At 49.9% G+C, this 15,016-nt stretch overlaps 2 protein-coding genes across 3 annotated transcripts in view; one reads left to right on the top strand and one right to left on the bottom strand.

The window, feature by feature from the left end:
* The first annotated feature begins 3,375 nt into the window (after positions 1 to 3,375).
* Positions 3,376 to 6,608, top strand: SFT2D3 (SFT2 domain containing 3). The gene has a single exon (XM_041739994.1). It carries the CDS (start codon positions 4,611 to 4,613, stop codon positions 5,250 to 5,252), a length of 642 nt encoding a protein of 213 aa, XP_041595928.1. The 5' UTR covers positions 3,376 to 4,610; the 3' UTR covers positions 5,253 to 6,608.
* Positions 6,609 to 7,867: 1,259 nt separating this feature from the next.
* Positions 7,868 to 15,016, bottom strand: part of WDR33 (WD repeat domain 33) — a 117,178-nt gene continuing 110,029 nt past the window's right edge. For both annotated transcript variants that reach the window (XM_041739985.1, XM_041739987.1), the window contains 4 exons: positions 12,016 to 12,179; positions 11,806 to 11,898; positions 10,248 to 10,463; positions 7,868 to 8,500 (listed from right to left, as the gene is read on the bottom strand). In XM_041739985.1, coding sequence (XP_041595919.1) covers positions 8,271 to 8,500; positions 10,248 to 10,463; positions 11,806 to 11,898; positions 12,016 to 12,179 — 703 coding nt within the window. In that variant the 3' untranslated portion in view covers positions 7,868 to 8,270. The remainder of the gene's footprint in view (positions 8,501 to 10,247; positions 10,464 to 11,805; positions 11,899 to 12,015; positions 12,180 to 15,016) is intronic.

The following is a 15,016-nucleotide window of genomic DNA, read 5'->3' as shown; positions in this document are numbered from 1 at the left end:
ATGTTTCCACTAGGCTCCAAGCTGCACTGTCCAACACAGCAGCCACTGGTTGGCCACATGTAGCCATGACAAATATAATATTATCATATTTATATGATTATATATGAATTAAATTACACAGTAATGTATTTTATGTATTATCACAAAGATATGACTCATAACCTAATATTATAAATATAAATAATTATAAATATTGATTAAAATTTAAAATTCAGTTCTACAGTCTCCCCAGTGACGTTGCAGACACTCAGAGCTGCATGCAGTTTAGTGGCTACTGGGTTGGTCAGCATAGGTCTGGAGCATTTCCGCAATTACTGCAAAAGTTCTATGAGACAGCGTGCACCTGCCCAGAGGCTCTACTGCCCCCAGCTGCCGGCCACCGGGATGGATTGGCAAGTCCTCTGCCACCCCGCCTGGGGAAGGTGAGCAGGGCCAGGCCCTGGCCCCTGAATGGTGACCTGGTGGTGATGGCGTGGCCTGGTGACGTTGTGGGGCCCTCTGTGCAATGCAATCCCCTGTGTCACACAGCCTTATTCTTAACCAATGCAGGGTTCACCAGAAAATCCAACACAACCAGGACAGAGTGTTGGGGGCCAAGAGGCAGGAATGTGAAGGAATAAGACTTGAGAAGATCACAAGCATGTAAGCAGTCAAGTGTTGTTTTTAGTAAATGAAAACAGAAGGGCACCTGGGTGGCTCAGTTGGCTAAGCATCTGCCTTTGGCCCAGGTTACGATCACAGGGTTCTGGATCAAGCCCTGGATCAGGCTCCCTACTCAGTGAGGAGTGTGCTTCTCCTCTGTGCCTCCCCCTATTAATGCTCTCTCTCTCTCTCTAATAAAATCTTTAGCAAAATAACAAATGAAAAAGGAAACTCAAGACCTTGGAGATCTCAGAGTCAGTGTACACGGGACCACTGTGCTATGTGGACTATGAAGGCATGATCCAGAGGCAGGGGGAGCTCAGGAGAGTAGGAGAGGAAAGATGTGTGGGGCTGTGGGAGGAGGTCAGCCCAAGGGAAGGCCCTGCATTAGCAAAGCCACAGAAGAGCAGAGTCACCCAGCTATTAGGGCCCAAGGGCCCCAGAGAGAGCCCCCAGAGCAGGGTGAGAACTGCTGTGGCATAAAGGGGCAAGCCTGGAATGCCAGATAGGAAACTTGAAGTTTAATTTTTAGGGGTGCTCAGGTGGCTCAGTCAGTTGAGCATCTGACTCTTGACTTCAGCTTAGGTCATGATCTCAGTGTTGTGGGATCAAGCCCCACGTCAAGCAGGACCTTGCTGGCCAACACAGGGAAGGAAGGGAGATGCCACTTTGAAAACACCTCAGAGGAGGCATGCCTGGAACTGCCTGGCTCTGGGGAAAAATAGTTTCCGTTAGGATAGGGATCACATTTGGTGAGTAGGGTACTGTTTCCTTAGGTCAAGTTGAAAGTCCTCAATAAAATAAAAGGCTAGGGGTACCTGGGTAGCTCAGTCGATTAGGCACCTGACTCTTTGATTTTGGCTCAGGTCATGGTCTCAGGGTCATGAGATTGAGCCCAGCATCATCAGGCTCAACTGCCCAGTGCAGTCTGCCTGGAATTCTCCCCCTCTTCCTTTCCATCCCCCTCTACCCTTTTCCCTGCACTTTTTCAATGTAAGTAATTAATTAAATTACTTAAATTACTTTAAAAGTTAATTAAACCTTTAAAAGAGAGACTGTCCACCTAATGGACATGTGACAGGCACCTGACCAACAATGCACAATAAATAGGTCCCTTCCCAGGACTCGTGGGTGGAACACTTCTATGAAATTGAGGTCAGTCCCTGTCCGGCCACTGAGAGTGCAATCTTACCTCTCCCCATGTGCAGTAAAGCTATCTGCCACCACAGAGCACACAGATTATGGCTACAGAACAAGGGTTTAGTGTAAAAATAAAGTAACCATTGCCAGGGATGTCCTGTGTTTGCTGGAGTCTCTCGCTCCTTCCAATCTCAATCCACAACGATCCACTGCAAACCAGTGCTCAGAATGATGGTGCAGGATTTGTATTTTTGATTCCCTTCAGATGTGTATGTTATAAAGGAAATCACTAGACACTTGTTTGTCAGCACAAAGGATAGAGAGTGATGGGAGATGCTGTTCTGAAGAGGGACATTCAAAGTGGGACCTGAACACAGGTGTGAGCTATGAAGATACTTGGGGGTGGCGTGGGGAGGGATGCTCGAGGCCGAGGATGAGGACAAAAGGCACTGCGGTGGGAATGACTGGACACACCCAGAAACAACTCAGACCACCATGTCTGGATGGGAAGGGGGGGCACGATGGGAGGGGGATATGGAGGGTGTCAGGGGGGCCACACAGGCGACAAAGGGCTGTGACTTTAGGAAAGCAGGGCAGCATCAGAGGGTGCAAGGGAGCCGGCCTGCAGGTGGGAGGAGCCCCTGGCTGCTGTGTGAACAGCTGGGAGGCCCAGACCAAAGGGGTAGACAGAGTCCTGGGGCGGGGGCCAGAGGAGGGGTCAGCACTGGAGGAGATATGTGTGGGTCTGGCACTGGATGGACTTCCCAAGTTGAACTGCAGGATGGGGAAGGGTGTGTGACTTCCTGAAATGAGGAGGAGCGGGGCAGCAGTTACAGGTTTGGGGGGGTTCAGAGGATAAATTGGGAATCAAAAGTTTCATTGTGTATGTCATCTTCAAGATGTCTGTTGGAGGGACGCCTGGGTGGCTCAGCGGTTGAGCATCTGCCTTAGGCTCAGGGCATGATCCTGGAGTCCTGGATCGAGTCTCCCATCACACTCCCCCTCCGGGAGCCTGCTTCTCCCTCTGCCTGTGTCTCTCTCTGTGTGTCTCTCATGAATAAATAAAATCTTTTTTTAAAAAAAAGAGTCCATTGGATATCCAGTGGAGAAGTGGAGGAGGGATCTGCCAAAGGGACTGCATAAGATGGTTTGTAACAACACAGGGTGCCAAGAAAGGGTGGGATGCCTGGGGCACTCAAATGAATGTACAGCAAACCCAGGAGACCTGGGGCCCTGCTGGTGGTACCATGCACTGTTCTGGAAGCGATGTCACTGCCAGGAGTTCAAGGAGGGTAATTTTACTGGACTTGGCAACAGAAATATTTGCTGACCTTGTCACAATTTTGCTGGCACAGTGGGATGAAGGGGATTCAAGAAGGAAGTATTAAAGAGAATTTAATGGGGAAAAGTGGCTACGCAGGTAACAGAAAGACTGAGAAACCAGAGATGATAGTAGCAGAAAGCCATGAACATCTACCTCTTCCTAGGGTAGAGACAAAGGAATGTTACCTGCCCATTGGCTGGCATCAGGTCCTGCCGTCATGGGGAAGCTAGTAGCAAAGTGACGAGGAGAGCCTAAAGAAAATACTCGGGCTTCTCTGTGGCGATGCCAGGTGGCAGAGAATTACTGGGCCCAGTCTGCAGACACGCACTGCCCCCGATCCCAGGACAAAGGAAGGAACGGTCTTCTGGGGTAAGCAAGCCAACGGCAGACTCTGTACACCTCACCTGTACTTCACTTTACATTACAAAGGGACTCCCAGGCCATCACATCTAAGTCCACAAGAGGCGTTTATAAAATCTAACAAAAACGGTATTTCAATGGATGGCTTCAGGCAGGATCTGCAGAGCCTTTCAAGCACCTTTACTACCGGGGAGCTGACAGCTCCTTGCACTCAGAGCAGCCTTTCAGGTCCTAGGAAAAAGGAGACGAAAGAGATCCTGTGATGGAGCCGCTGGCAAATACATGAATTAAACGAATAAATGTTCACAACTGGGAAAGGAAAGAACAGCAGCAGCAAGTAGCTGGGAGTGTGACTCGATGCACCCGTCTAGGAGGAGAAAGTACCCAGGCAGGCAGGCACAGGTGAGCGCAGAAGCCCTGGGGGGGACCCGCCAGGATGTGACGCACGTAGGGGACGTGAGGCGTTGGGAGACCCGGACCCAGAAGCGTCAGAAGCGCAGAAAGGTCAACGGAAAATACAAGGCGGAGGCACTGACGAGCCTCGGACGTGGGGCTTGGCCTCTGCTAAAGAGGGGAGCGGAGAGGCGGATAATGAGCTGGGGGGGGGGGCATTAACTCCGTTATCGACTCCAGGGTCCTTCCCCAAGACACCGGAGCCCTGCAGAAACGAACTGTTTAAAAAATTAAATTCATGGAGAGAAACTGTGGACTAGAACAGTTTTAGGAGGTGATACGGGTGACACGGCCCGACTTCCCCACGGCGGCAAGCCGGCAGGACCAGAGAACAGCATCACAACCGGGGTCCCAGCACCCACGGGCTCCACGTACGGGACCGCCCCGCCGCAGGCACAGCCACCCGGCCCCCAACCACCTCGTGACGCCAACATAACTACCCCGGGTCGTCCCCGGGCCGGGCGCCTGGAGAGCCAACGCGGAGACGGCGAGGACGCCCCGCTCCCCGCGCCAGGGATCAGCCGCCGGAAGTCCCCCGCGGCGGCCCCGCCCCTTCCCCGCGGAGGCCCCGCCCCTTCCGCCGCGGCCGCCTCGCAGCCGCCGCGGGCCGACGCGCTTCCGCCAGCGCCCAAGGAAAGCCGGAAGTGGGCAGCGGCCCTCCCCTCCCCCCCCCTCCCCTCCCGCGGCCAAAATGGCCGACCTCCACCGCCAGCTGCAGGAGTACCTGGCCCAGGGGAAGGCCGGCGGCGTGGCGGCCGCGGAGCCGCTGGTCGCGGCAGAGAAGGCCGAGGGGCCCGCGGCGCGGCCGTGGCTGGGCCGTGTCGGCCTGCGCTGGGCGTGGAGCCCCGCGGAGCCATCGGCGGTGGCGGTGGCGGGCGCGGCGTGCGGGCCCGGCGTGACGCGCGCGCAGCGACTGGCGGCCGGCGGCGCGTGCCTGCTGCTGGCCGCGCTGTGCCTCGGCCTGGCCGCGCTCCAGGCGCCCGCGCTGCTGCTGCGCGCCCGCAAGTTCGCGCTGCTCTGGTCGCTGGGCTCGGCGCTGGCGCTGGCGGGCGGCGCGCTGCTGCGGGGGGGCGCGGCGTGCGGGCGGCTGCTGCGCGGCGAGGAGCGGCCGTCGCGGCCCGCGCTGCTCTACGTGGCGGCGCTGGGGGCCACGCTGTACGCGGCGCTCGGGCTGCGCAGCGCGGGGCTCACGGCGCTCGGCGCCTGCGCGCAGGTGGCGGCGCTGCTCGCGGGGCTCTGCGGCCTGCTGCCCTGGGGCGCGGGGCCCGCTCTGCGCGCGGCGCTGGGCCGCCTGGGCCCCGCCGCCGGCCTCGCCAAGGCGCTGCCCGTGTGAGCCGGGGCGGCCCGGGGCGGCCCGGGGCGGGGGGGTCTCGGCAGCCGGCGGTGCGCGCCCTCCTGCTCCCGGACGCGCGGACGGCGCCTCGGGTCGGATCAGCTGCTCTCGCCCCTGCGACCCTGCCCCGACGGCGCGGCGGCCCGTGGTGGCGGCGGAGCTGCCGTGCGCCTCCGGCCCCGCTCGGACCGTGGATTCCTCGGGCGTCGGAGGAGACCCTGGATGTGGCCGCCGGCTGTGACCTGGGGCCTAGCCGACGTGCCTACCCCGGCTCCTCCTCCTCCGGCGAACCTGCAATCACGGTGCCCTCAACGCGGAGGAAGCGCGGCCCTGCGCTGGACCGGGGAGTCCCGGGGAGTCCCGGGGAGCGCGACGTCTCGGTGCCGAGCCCCGGGCTCAGGGGCCAGGGCGCAGGGGCCAGGGCTCAGGGGCCAGGGCGCCGTGCGCGGCGGGAGCTCCCAGCCAGAGGCCCGTCCTGCGCGGAACCCACGGATGTCCGCGGGCCGCTTGGCCTCCTCGCTCCGGCGCTGGCTTCGTCAAGGAGGATTCACGTCTCGCAGGCCGAGTTCGGGGCTCTTCACACCCGTCTCGTTTCCCTCTAGGTTCCCCACGGACTCTTGTCCCTCCTGTGTTGCCGGAAAGAAAACTGCACGTTCCCGCGGTCGCGGCGTCACTCACAAAGTACTTAGAATCCTCAGATTCTGTGTCCGTGGCTCGCAGTTCACAGCAGAACTACCTGGAGGGCCAAACCGCACGTGGATCCTCCGGGACGCGGCAGGGCAGGGCCGGAACCAGGCCGGGAACCAGGGTCAGCACGGAGCCGCCCACGTGATTCTGCGTCAGGTTCAGGTCGAGGACCTGCAAGGCGAGAACCGTTGCCCGAAGGGGCGTGTGGGCCGCGGTGGAGGCGGCCTCCTGGCGACCTCAGTACTTGCAGCCCTAGAGCCTGGCGTGTGCCCTAAGCCCTGCTCCAGCTTCATGGGGCCCCCCCCAGTAAACAGGGTCACCTACCTCAGCAGGAACCAGCAGGGTGTTTGTAGTAGAGGCAAACGCGCTGTTTTCAGAGAGTGACTTATTTTTGTAACCGGAAAAACGTGGCCATTGACTGCTCCTTCTGTCCCCCATTAAATCTCTATTCTAGTCCTCAATTTCTCTAGAATTTGCACAGCTGAAGATTTTAGTGTTTACATTTTTATGTTGATGCAGTTGTATTTTTTAAATTGTTCTCCCAACGTTTTCTCAAAAATTCAAACACTGAAAATCTAGCATTGGTAAAATCCAGAGCACAATATCTTGTATGTATCTCGGTAGTGATGTTTTAAAATATCCTAAGTATTTAATAAATTACAGTGTAGAGATTTCAGTTTTTTTCTAAAGAAATTCTTTCTCAAAATGTGACCTGGTTATATGCTTGCTGAGGTACTGTTTTTTTTTTTTTTTTTTTTTTAAGTTGAAGCCTAAAATGTTAAGATGGTAAGGGTCTTAATTACATGAACCTCAAAGGAGTCTAATCGAATGGGTTTGGTCCCTTGATCCTATTTTACCTTATCGGAATTGATTACAACTTCTTTTTAAGCTGTGCCAGTGGAAATAAATGAATTTTAAAAAAGCAGTGCCAGTGGAGGGCAAATAAAGAATAATCCACAAATCTGAAGCATTCTTGAGCCTCCTAATCATGTGTTTTAAATTGATGTTTTAAATTTCAAAACAAAGTGAAAATTATTCACTTGTAAACTCTGTTTTAACACCCTAAAAAACAGCGTATGGTTGACATTTTCTCACTCTGCAGAAATGACTTAGCTTTTACCATGTTTTTCATTGAGAAAGAACCAATGAAGAGGTTTTTATACACTGCCCAGCTATGCCAGCATCACCTCTCTAAGCAACTGTAAGATTTGCGGCACCACTAACTTTACCAGGTAGACTTGTCTCCAGTGCTAAACCTAAGCTGGCAAAGTAGTAAGATACTAAGGTAGCCACAGGAATATCCTTTGATTAAAGCTTTCTTATAAAAACAAAGGGGTTAGAGAAAATACGGGGTTATCAAATTGGACATTTAGCTTCCAATCCAAACTGGGCCAAATGATACATGTATATAAAACTAAAGGAATCTGTTGTGGATTTAAGCTAAAACTATCCTCTGCCTTAACCACTGATGTACGAGAAAGTTCTGCAGAATTGTTTTAAGAGATATTTGGTCCATTCTCAATTGTTGACATGACATGTGGTTAATTTCTGGTTTCAGTCAGGTTCCTCTCATCAGAAACAAGGAAGTTAAGGTGTGATTAGCAGGAGATTCACCCAAGGGAGAACCCCTACTTGGACAGCCGGAAGATTTTCTTCTTCAGAGTATAATTTTCTACCTACCATAGCAGGTGGTAACTAAGACTTTGAACCTACTTTAAACTGTGTTACAAAGTATCTCTCACTCTAGTACAAAAAATAAGTGTGACAGAATGGGTAAATGAGAATTTAAGACCAAAAGTTAATGTCGATGGCCCAGAGGTACTCCTCCAGCATGCTGTTACAAATAGAAGCAATGATTGTACACCCCTCGAGCAGACTGGCAGCAATGGAAACGAAGAGTTTCCTTAAGGAAAGCACTTCACAACTAGTTTTCTGTTAATTCTTGCATAAATCACATTCTGTATTCATACAAAAACTTAATGTTTTTTCTCTGACAAACTGTACATATAGAAACAGATTTCCAATTGGACATGAACTTAAATTTGTGGAGGTGCTCCATGTCTTGTGACATTTAAAAAAAAAAAAAAAAGATTCCAGCTTTTATCTTCACAAAACAATGGGAGTTAGGGCAGTGAGGGTGGACAGGACAGAACAAGGCCAGCTACTCTGGGCAGCCAGCAGCAGTCTCTTCATCTTGAAGACCTCATTAGGGACTCCTGGGATTCAGCTTCCCCAGAAGTTGAGGGCTATGTGGTGCGGGCTTCCTTTGTCTTGGTAAGTCCACAAGAAGTTCTTAAATACTGTCCGGAGAGGCCTCAGAGTCGTCAGCTTCTACCGACCCCTCCCACCGCCCCTTGAAGCTCCTCGCCTCGGTGGGCCAGAGTTCATGGTACTCCCTCTACCCCAGTTACTGCCACTCCGGCCCCCTCTGGAAGGAGTACCGCTGCCTGGAGGGCCCCCAAAGGGTTCATCTCTGTGGTAGCCGTCATGGTGATCCCCATCCAAGGAACTGGAACGCCCGGATTTTGGCACTCTCTGGGAAGGCCCTGGGCCCCCTCGGCCTGAAATGAATCAAAATGATTTCACAGGTTACTTTTTCTTTTTTATATCAGGTACTGTTAATCAGTAACTCCCGGCACAAACTCTTAGTGATGACAGTGGAACACTCTGGGTCTTTTTTTTTTTTTTTTTTTTTTTTAATTAAGGGACACCTGGGAGGCTCAGCGTTCAGTGTCTGCCTTCAGCCCAGGGTGTGATCCTGGAGTCCTAGGATTGAGCCCCACATCGGGCTCCCTGCATGAAGCCTGCTTCTCCCTCTGCCTATGTCTCTGCCTCTCTCTGTGTGTCTCTCATGAATAAATAAATGAATTTTTTTTTGTTTTGTTTTGTTTTAAAGATTTTATTTATCCATGAGAGAAAGCCAGGTGCCCCGTATATTAGAATTCTGACTTTTAAAATTATTTTCTCATGAGCTGACAGGATTTGGCCGTATCTTCCATAATACACTATCAGAAGATGACTGACGATTTTATTTTACCTTAACTTTCTGAGTGGAATCTGAATCTAGTAAAACAAGGCGGCTAGGAAAGCTAGCCAGAGGAAAAGTGTTGGCTGCTTTTCCTACAAAGCACACAGCCTAGGCCCACCTGAAGGTGCCTGGGCAGACAAGATGTCAGCTAGGATGTCATTTCCACACCAGCCATGTGGCCTTGGCTAGGGACCTTACACAGGTGTCCTAAGTGCCCATACAGACCAACAACAAAATGTGCTAAGGTAGGGAGATCTGGTGACATGAGGTAATTTCTGAGGATTCTCCTTTGAGAAGAACCAAACCACTATCAAAAGCAAAAAGCAAAACTTTGTAAATAAGAGACTATAAACATGACACAGGTTAACTAGGCCTGCTTCCTAGGAGCCTCCAAACTCTACCACACAGGCCATGGCCCAGCCTAACCTGAGACCACATGGCGGCTACTGCTCCTGGCTAAAAGTTAGTGCTACCTCTAAAATAAAGATCCAGGAGCACCCGGGTGGCTCAGTCAGTTGAGCGTCTGCTTTCGGCTCAGGTCGTGATCTCTAGGTCCTGGGATCGAGCCCCATGTGGGGCTCCCTGCTCAGTGGAGGATCTGCTTCCTCACTGCTTCCTCAGCCCCTACCCACTGCTCGCGCTCACTTTCTTGGTGTCTCTCTCTCTCTCAAATAACTTTTTTTTTTTTTAATAAAAAATAAAGATCTAAAGTTTCAAGTTGTAGAAATAATCTACTACCCCCCTGAAAACAACCCCTTCCAGACCATATTTCTCAAAGTCTTTGCAACTCTGGGCATTAGCAGTTCCTTCCAGACCCAATAAAACAAAACACAGGACCTGGGAAGACAATTCTTCCTGCCACTGGAGACACTTGGGAGGAGGCTAAGAGCAGTCAGCGGGGGAGAGCATGTTTGCCAATGAGAGCTAGAGTCTCTTCCCTGCTCTGGGGCACCTTGACAAACAGCTGGAGTGGAACACTTGAATGAATCGGGGAATGGGATTCTTGGAAGCACGTGGAGGGGGCTTATGCAGAGGCTGAGCTTGCAATCACCCGAGTACGGGGTTTGACTGGCTGTGGTATAAACCCAAACAAGCTGTGCTATACTTGGGGACATGTGCCTTTGCACAGCCTAACTCGAGGTATCCTGTCAGGAACAGATGGAACAAGAACACAGGGATGGGTCTGTCCTGGCAATGAGGCCTCCTGTGGTCCCCATAGCCTTCTTGGCAGAACTGTGGCATCCACAGCTCCTGGAACTGTATCACTGGCCTCCACTTACCTTTGCCTCCTCGATCCTCAGAAGGACCTCCTGGGGCTTCCAATTCTCTGTGCTCTGAGGTCCCTGGCCCATCATGCCAGGGACGCTTTCGTGGTGGCAAGGATGCCATGTCCATGCCCTGGAGAGAAGAGGAACGTTCTCTACTAGCTGGGGAATGACCATCATGAGGGGGATGATCAGGGCGAGGAGCATCACGGAAATGTTCATGACCTGGCCCTGAAATAAGAAAACACAGGTCCAAGGCTAAGAATCTGACAATCTCATATTAAAGTATAGTGTGACCAAAAGCAGATGGAAATTACACTGCTAACAATAAGTAGCACTTTGGCGCGCCGGGGTGGCTCAACTGGTTGAGCATCCAACTCTTGGTTTTTGGCTCAGGTCATGAGCTCAGCATTGTGAGACTGAGCCCAGCATAGGGTTCTGCACTCAGTGCAGACTGGGATTCTCCCTCTCCCTCTGCCCCTCCTGCTTGTACTCTCTCTCTCTAAAATAAATAAAATAAATCTTTTAAAAAATAATAGGGGTGCCTGGGTGTCTCAGTCGGTTAAGTGTGTGACTTTGGCTCAGGTCATTGTCTCAGGGTCCTGGGATTGGGCCCCATGTGGGGCTGAGTGCAGGCTCAGCAGGGAGTCTGCTTCTCCCTCTGCCTCTCCACCTATTTGTGCTCTTTCTCTCTCATATTAATAAAAGCTTAAAAAATAATAATGAAAACAAATAAAAAGAATAAGTAGCAACTTGAGAACCAATATTCATTTATGCACAAAACATGTAAATACCCACTGAAGACCAGGTGTAAGTCACATCATGAGCACATGAAAAAGTTCAAGATTAGAAATCAACATACCTCTTAAAATAAGAAACAGGTAAGGTCCAGAAAAGTGGTTCTCAGACTTTTTAGTATCAGGATGTCTTTTTTTTTTTTTTTAAGATAGATAGATAGATTGATTGATTGATTTATCAGAGACACACACACACAGAGAGAGAGAGAGAGAAAGAGAGAGGCAGAGAGAGAGGCAGAGACACAGGCAGAGGGAGAAGCAGGCTCCATGCAGGGAGCCCGATGTGGGACTCGATCCCGAGACTCCAGGATCACGCCCTGGGTCAAAGGCAGGCGCCAAACCGCTGAGCCACCTAGGGATCCCCCAGGATGTCTTTATACTCTTAAAAATTATTGAGATTTAACTTATGAGACATATCTAATAATATTTGCCATATTAGCAATTAAAACTGAGAAAACTTTAATTCATTTAACTATATTTTCCAAAACCAAAACAATTTAGTGAAAAGAGTGGTACTGTTTTTTATTTAGGCAAATCCCTCTGACGTCTGGCTCAACAAAAGAAAGCTGGGACTCTCCCAGCTATTTCTGTATTCAATCTACTGCAATAAACGGCTGCTGACTGAAGGATCTGAAGATCCAGCGTCCCACGGAGATGTCTGAAAACAGAGGACCTGGTGCACCCCACCCCCCAATGCTGCTAAGAGGTCCTTGGACCACACTCCATGAGCTGCTGGGTTCAACTCCCCAGAAGCCCCAGCAGCTGTCCTTCCTTACCTGGCTCTCTATTTCCATCCCAGGAATCTGGTTTCCGTCCTCCTTCAAAGCGAGGGAACTCATCAGGAGTGGGAAGTAAACCTTTCCTTCCTCCTACACAAGGGAACAACATACATAACACTATACTCACAGACTGTTTCAGGTATGTCTCCAACAACTTAACTCTCCACTGTGTCCTTGCAAGACCCAATGTCCTCAGCACACACTCACCTCGTGGCGTACCCCGACCTCGACCTCTGAGATCTCTTCCTCGGGCTGCTTCATCAGAAGGATCAAAATTCTCCTCTGGACCAAAGTCTTCAGGACCAGGAAAGCCATCCCTTCCTCGTGGAGGGGCACGGCCCTCATGTCTTGGTGGTACTCCTCTCCTAAAGCTGTCGGGGGGAAAAAACAGCAAAATATCCATCTAATGGGATACCTCACAGCTCTGAGTTCATGTTTCAAAGAAGATAATGATATAAGAAAACATGATATTAATGTAAAATGGGAGAAAAAATAAAATTATGGGTTTTTTTTAAGTATACATTTTATAATCCCATTATTACAGGCAAAAACAGGCAGGAAGGAAAATGTAGGGTTGTGGTCATTTTCTCCTAAAGCTTTTAGGAATAACAACAGCAGTGAATAAGTTTTAAGTGCTGATAATCATGCCTAGTGCTTTACATATATTTTTTCATTTTATCCTCACCACCACCACATCATTAACTCCATTCTACCCATGAGTACACTGAGGCACAGAGAGGTGAAGTCATTTATTTAAGGACACACAGTAAGTGTTGGGATTTGAATTCAGCCAGTCTTGATGCCAGCCCAGGCTCTTTACCACTACCTCCCAAATATTTTTCATTACCATTTACATTTTTATAATGAACATTTATTACTTATATAATCAGAAAAAGTAGAGTACAGATTCATCCCTGCCAACTGTACCAGACTCAATCTGGGAGCACCTGCTCTCCCATCTGTCCAGGCAATAGCCTCTATGCAAGGCTGGCCATGAACTTCACCCATATCCCCACTCCACAGCTGACTGCTGTACAGGCAGGCATGTGGTTTATGGGGAATCTCCTCACTGGCAGCCTGGGCCCTGGCTGGTGGACAAATTCACTGTCTATCAGGATTCTGGACTGGAGGCTGAGTTGGCCATTAGAGGAGGCAGCACCCGAGCTGAAGGATGCCTGTGGGGAAGCAGCAAAGGGACCTCCAAGCAGGAAAAGAGCATCAGCACAGAGAGAAAGGCCTTGGGGCCAAAGAAACTATCAGAGGAGCAAGGACCTGGAGCCAGTCTGCATGAGTGGCCGGGCCTTCCGCTTTTTCTTAAGTCTCCATTCAGTTATCTTTTATTCCAAAAAGAGTTTCACTTTGCAAAATTTCAAACTTAGAGCAAAGTTGAAAGAACAGAACAATAAACATCTATGTGTCCTTCACCTAGTTCTTTTTGTTTAATCAGTTCTTAAGATACTACTCCATGTGCTTTATCATCTTTCTCCATCTATTTAATAAATCCACTTTCTGAACCACCATTTCAAAATCACCTACCAACATGAACCTGATCCATAATTCCCCAGTATGTTTCTTCTAAGAGCAAGGATTTTATCCTATTATTATCACTCAAATAATGTGATATTATTTAATATAATCCAATTCAAAATTTCTCTAACTGTCCTCAAAATATCCTTTACAGTTGTTTTTAAATATAGATTTCAATCCTGATCACATACGGTTCTTAGTGGCCATGTCTCTGTGGTCTATTTTCTCTTTCATGACCCCAACGTTTTTGAAGGGTCCACCCAGGTATTTTATAGATCACAATCTGAATTTATCTGATTACTTCCTGATGACTGGACTCAGGTTAACCTTTCTGGCAAAACTGTTTATACCTTCTCACAGATGCCAGCTGATCACCCTGTTTGTGATGTAAAAGTGGTATAGTGACCAAATCCCACTGTTGCAAAGGTACACTTACTTTCATTTGCAATTAAGTAATCTGTGGGTGATATTTTGGCACAGTGAGAATATCTTACTTCCCCAAAATCTTACAATCAGTGGTTTTAGTATCCACTGATGGTCCTGGCCTGAATCAGTTAGGACACTGACTGCTTATAAAACAAGTGACTTCCTAATTCTATCCCTCTCCCTCCTCCTAATTGATTACTCGGTATTTTATTGTAAAAAGAGCTTTCCCTTTCCCACTCCACCACTCCAGCTGTCATCTTAATAACTTTCTTGGTCCTGAGATACCTAGATGACTCATGCTCCTACAAGCAAGGAGTGTGTGCCCAGGACACTGGCTGAAATAACCACCTAAGGTAAGGGTGGAATTGGCTGAAAGGAGAGGAGCAGCGCAGGAAGAGTACAGCAGAGAGCGCTGTGCGTCCCTGGGGCAGATTTGGGGTGAATCCCTGCAAACACCAAGAGGACTCCTTTGTCAAGGCATCCATTACATGACCGCCCGAGTTATGAAAGGACAGAGACAATCTAATGTGCCCTCATTAGAAAGTGGCTCCTATTAGAGACTAAAATGCCTGTGTCCCCCACTAAACTCGTACGTTGAAGCCCTAATCCCCAGTCGGATAGTATATGGAGTTAGGCCTTTGAGGAATAATTAAGGTTGGAGTAGGCCATGGGGCACCTGGGTGCCTCGGTAAGCTGAGCATCTGCCTTTGGCTCAGGTCATGATAACAGAGTCTTGGGATCGAGTCCCGCACCAGGAGCCTGCTTCTCCCTCTCCTTCTGCCCTTATTGTGTGTGCATGCATATACTCACTCTCTCTCAAATAAATAAATAAAATCTTAAAAAAAAAAAAGTTAGAGGAGGTCATGAAGGTGAGGGGGAGCCTTGTGATGGGATTAGTACCCTGATAAAAAGAGACTTTCCACCACACCAGGACACAGGGAGAAGGTGGGCAGGCTAGCTGTCGACAAGCCAAGAAGTCTCACCAAAAACCCACCCTGCTGGACCATGAGCCATGACTTCAAGCCTCCAGAACTTTGAGAAAATAGTCATGTTGTTTAAGCTTCCTGGTCCATGGTATCTTGTTAGGCCCAAAATGCCTACTACATCTCGATGAACTGGCCCTTCTCAAATATCTCTTTCCATCTAACAGACTCATTTATTCACCAGTTACTGAGCACCTACACTGTCTCCCCACTGTTGCTCTGGGTCCTGGGGATAAAGAGGTAAAGAAACAAAGCCCCTGCCCTGGTGAAGC

Source organism: Vulpes lagopus, chromosome 24, assembly GCF_018345385.1.
Source record: "Vulpes lagopus strain Blue_001 chromosome 24, ASM1834538v1, whole genome shotgun sequence".
NCBI classification, from domain to species: Eukaryota; Metazoa; Chordata; class Mammalia; order Carnivora; family Canidae; genus Vulpes; species Vulpes lagopus.
Note: the sequence above shows the minus strand (reverse complement) of the source record. Positions and strands in the feature narration are given on the sequence as shown.

What these genes read in the sequence shown, in the direction of transcription:
- SFT2D3 (XM_041739994.1), top strand. Translation starts at nt 4,611, where the DNA reads ATGGCCGACCTCCACCGCCAGCTGCAGGAGTACCTGGCCCAGGGGAAG.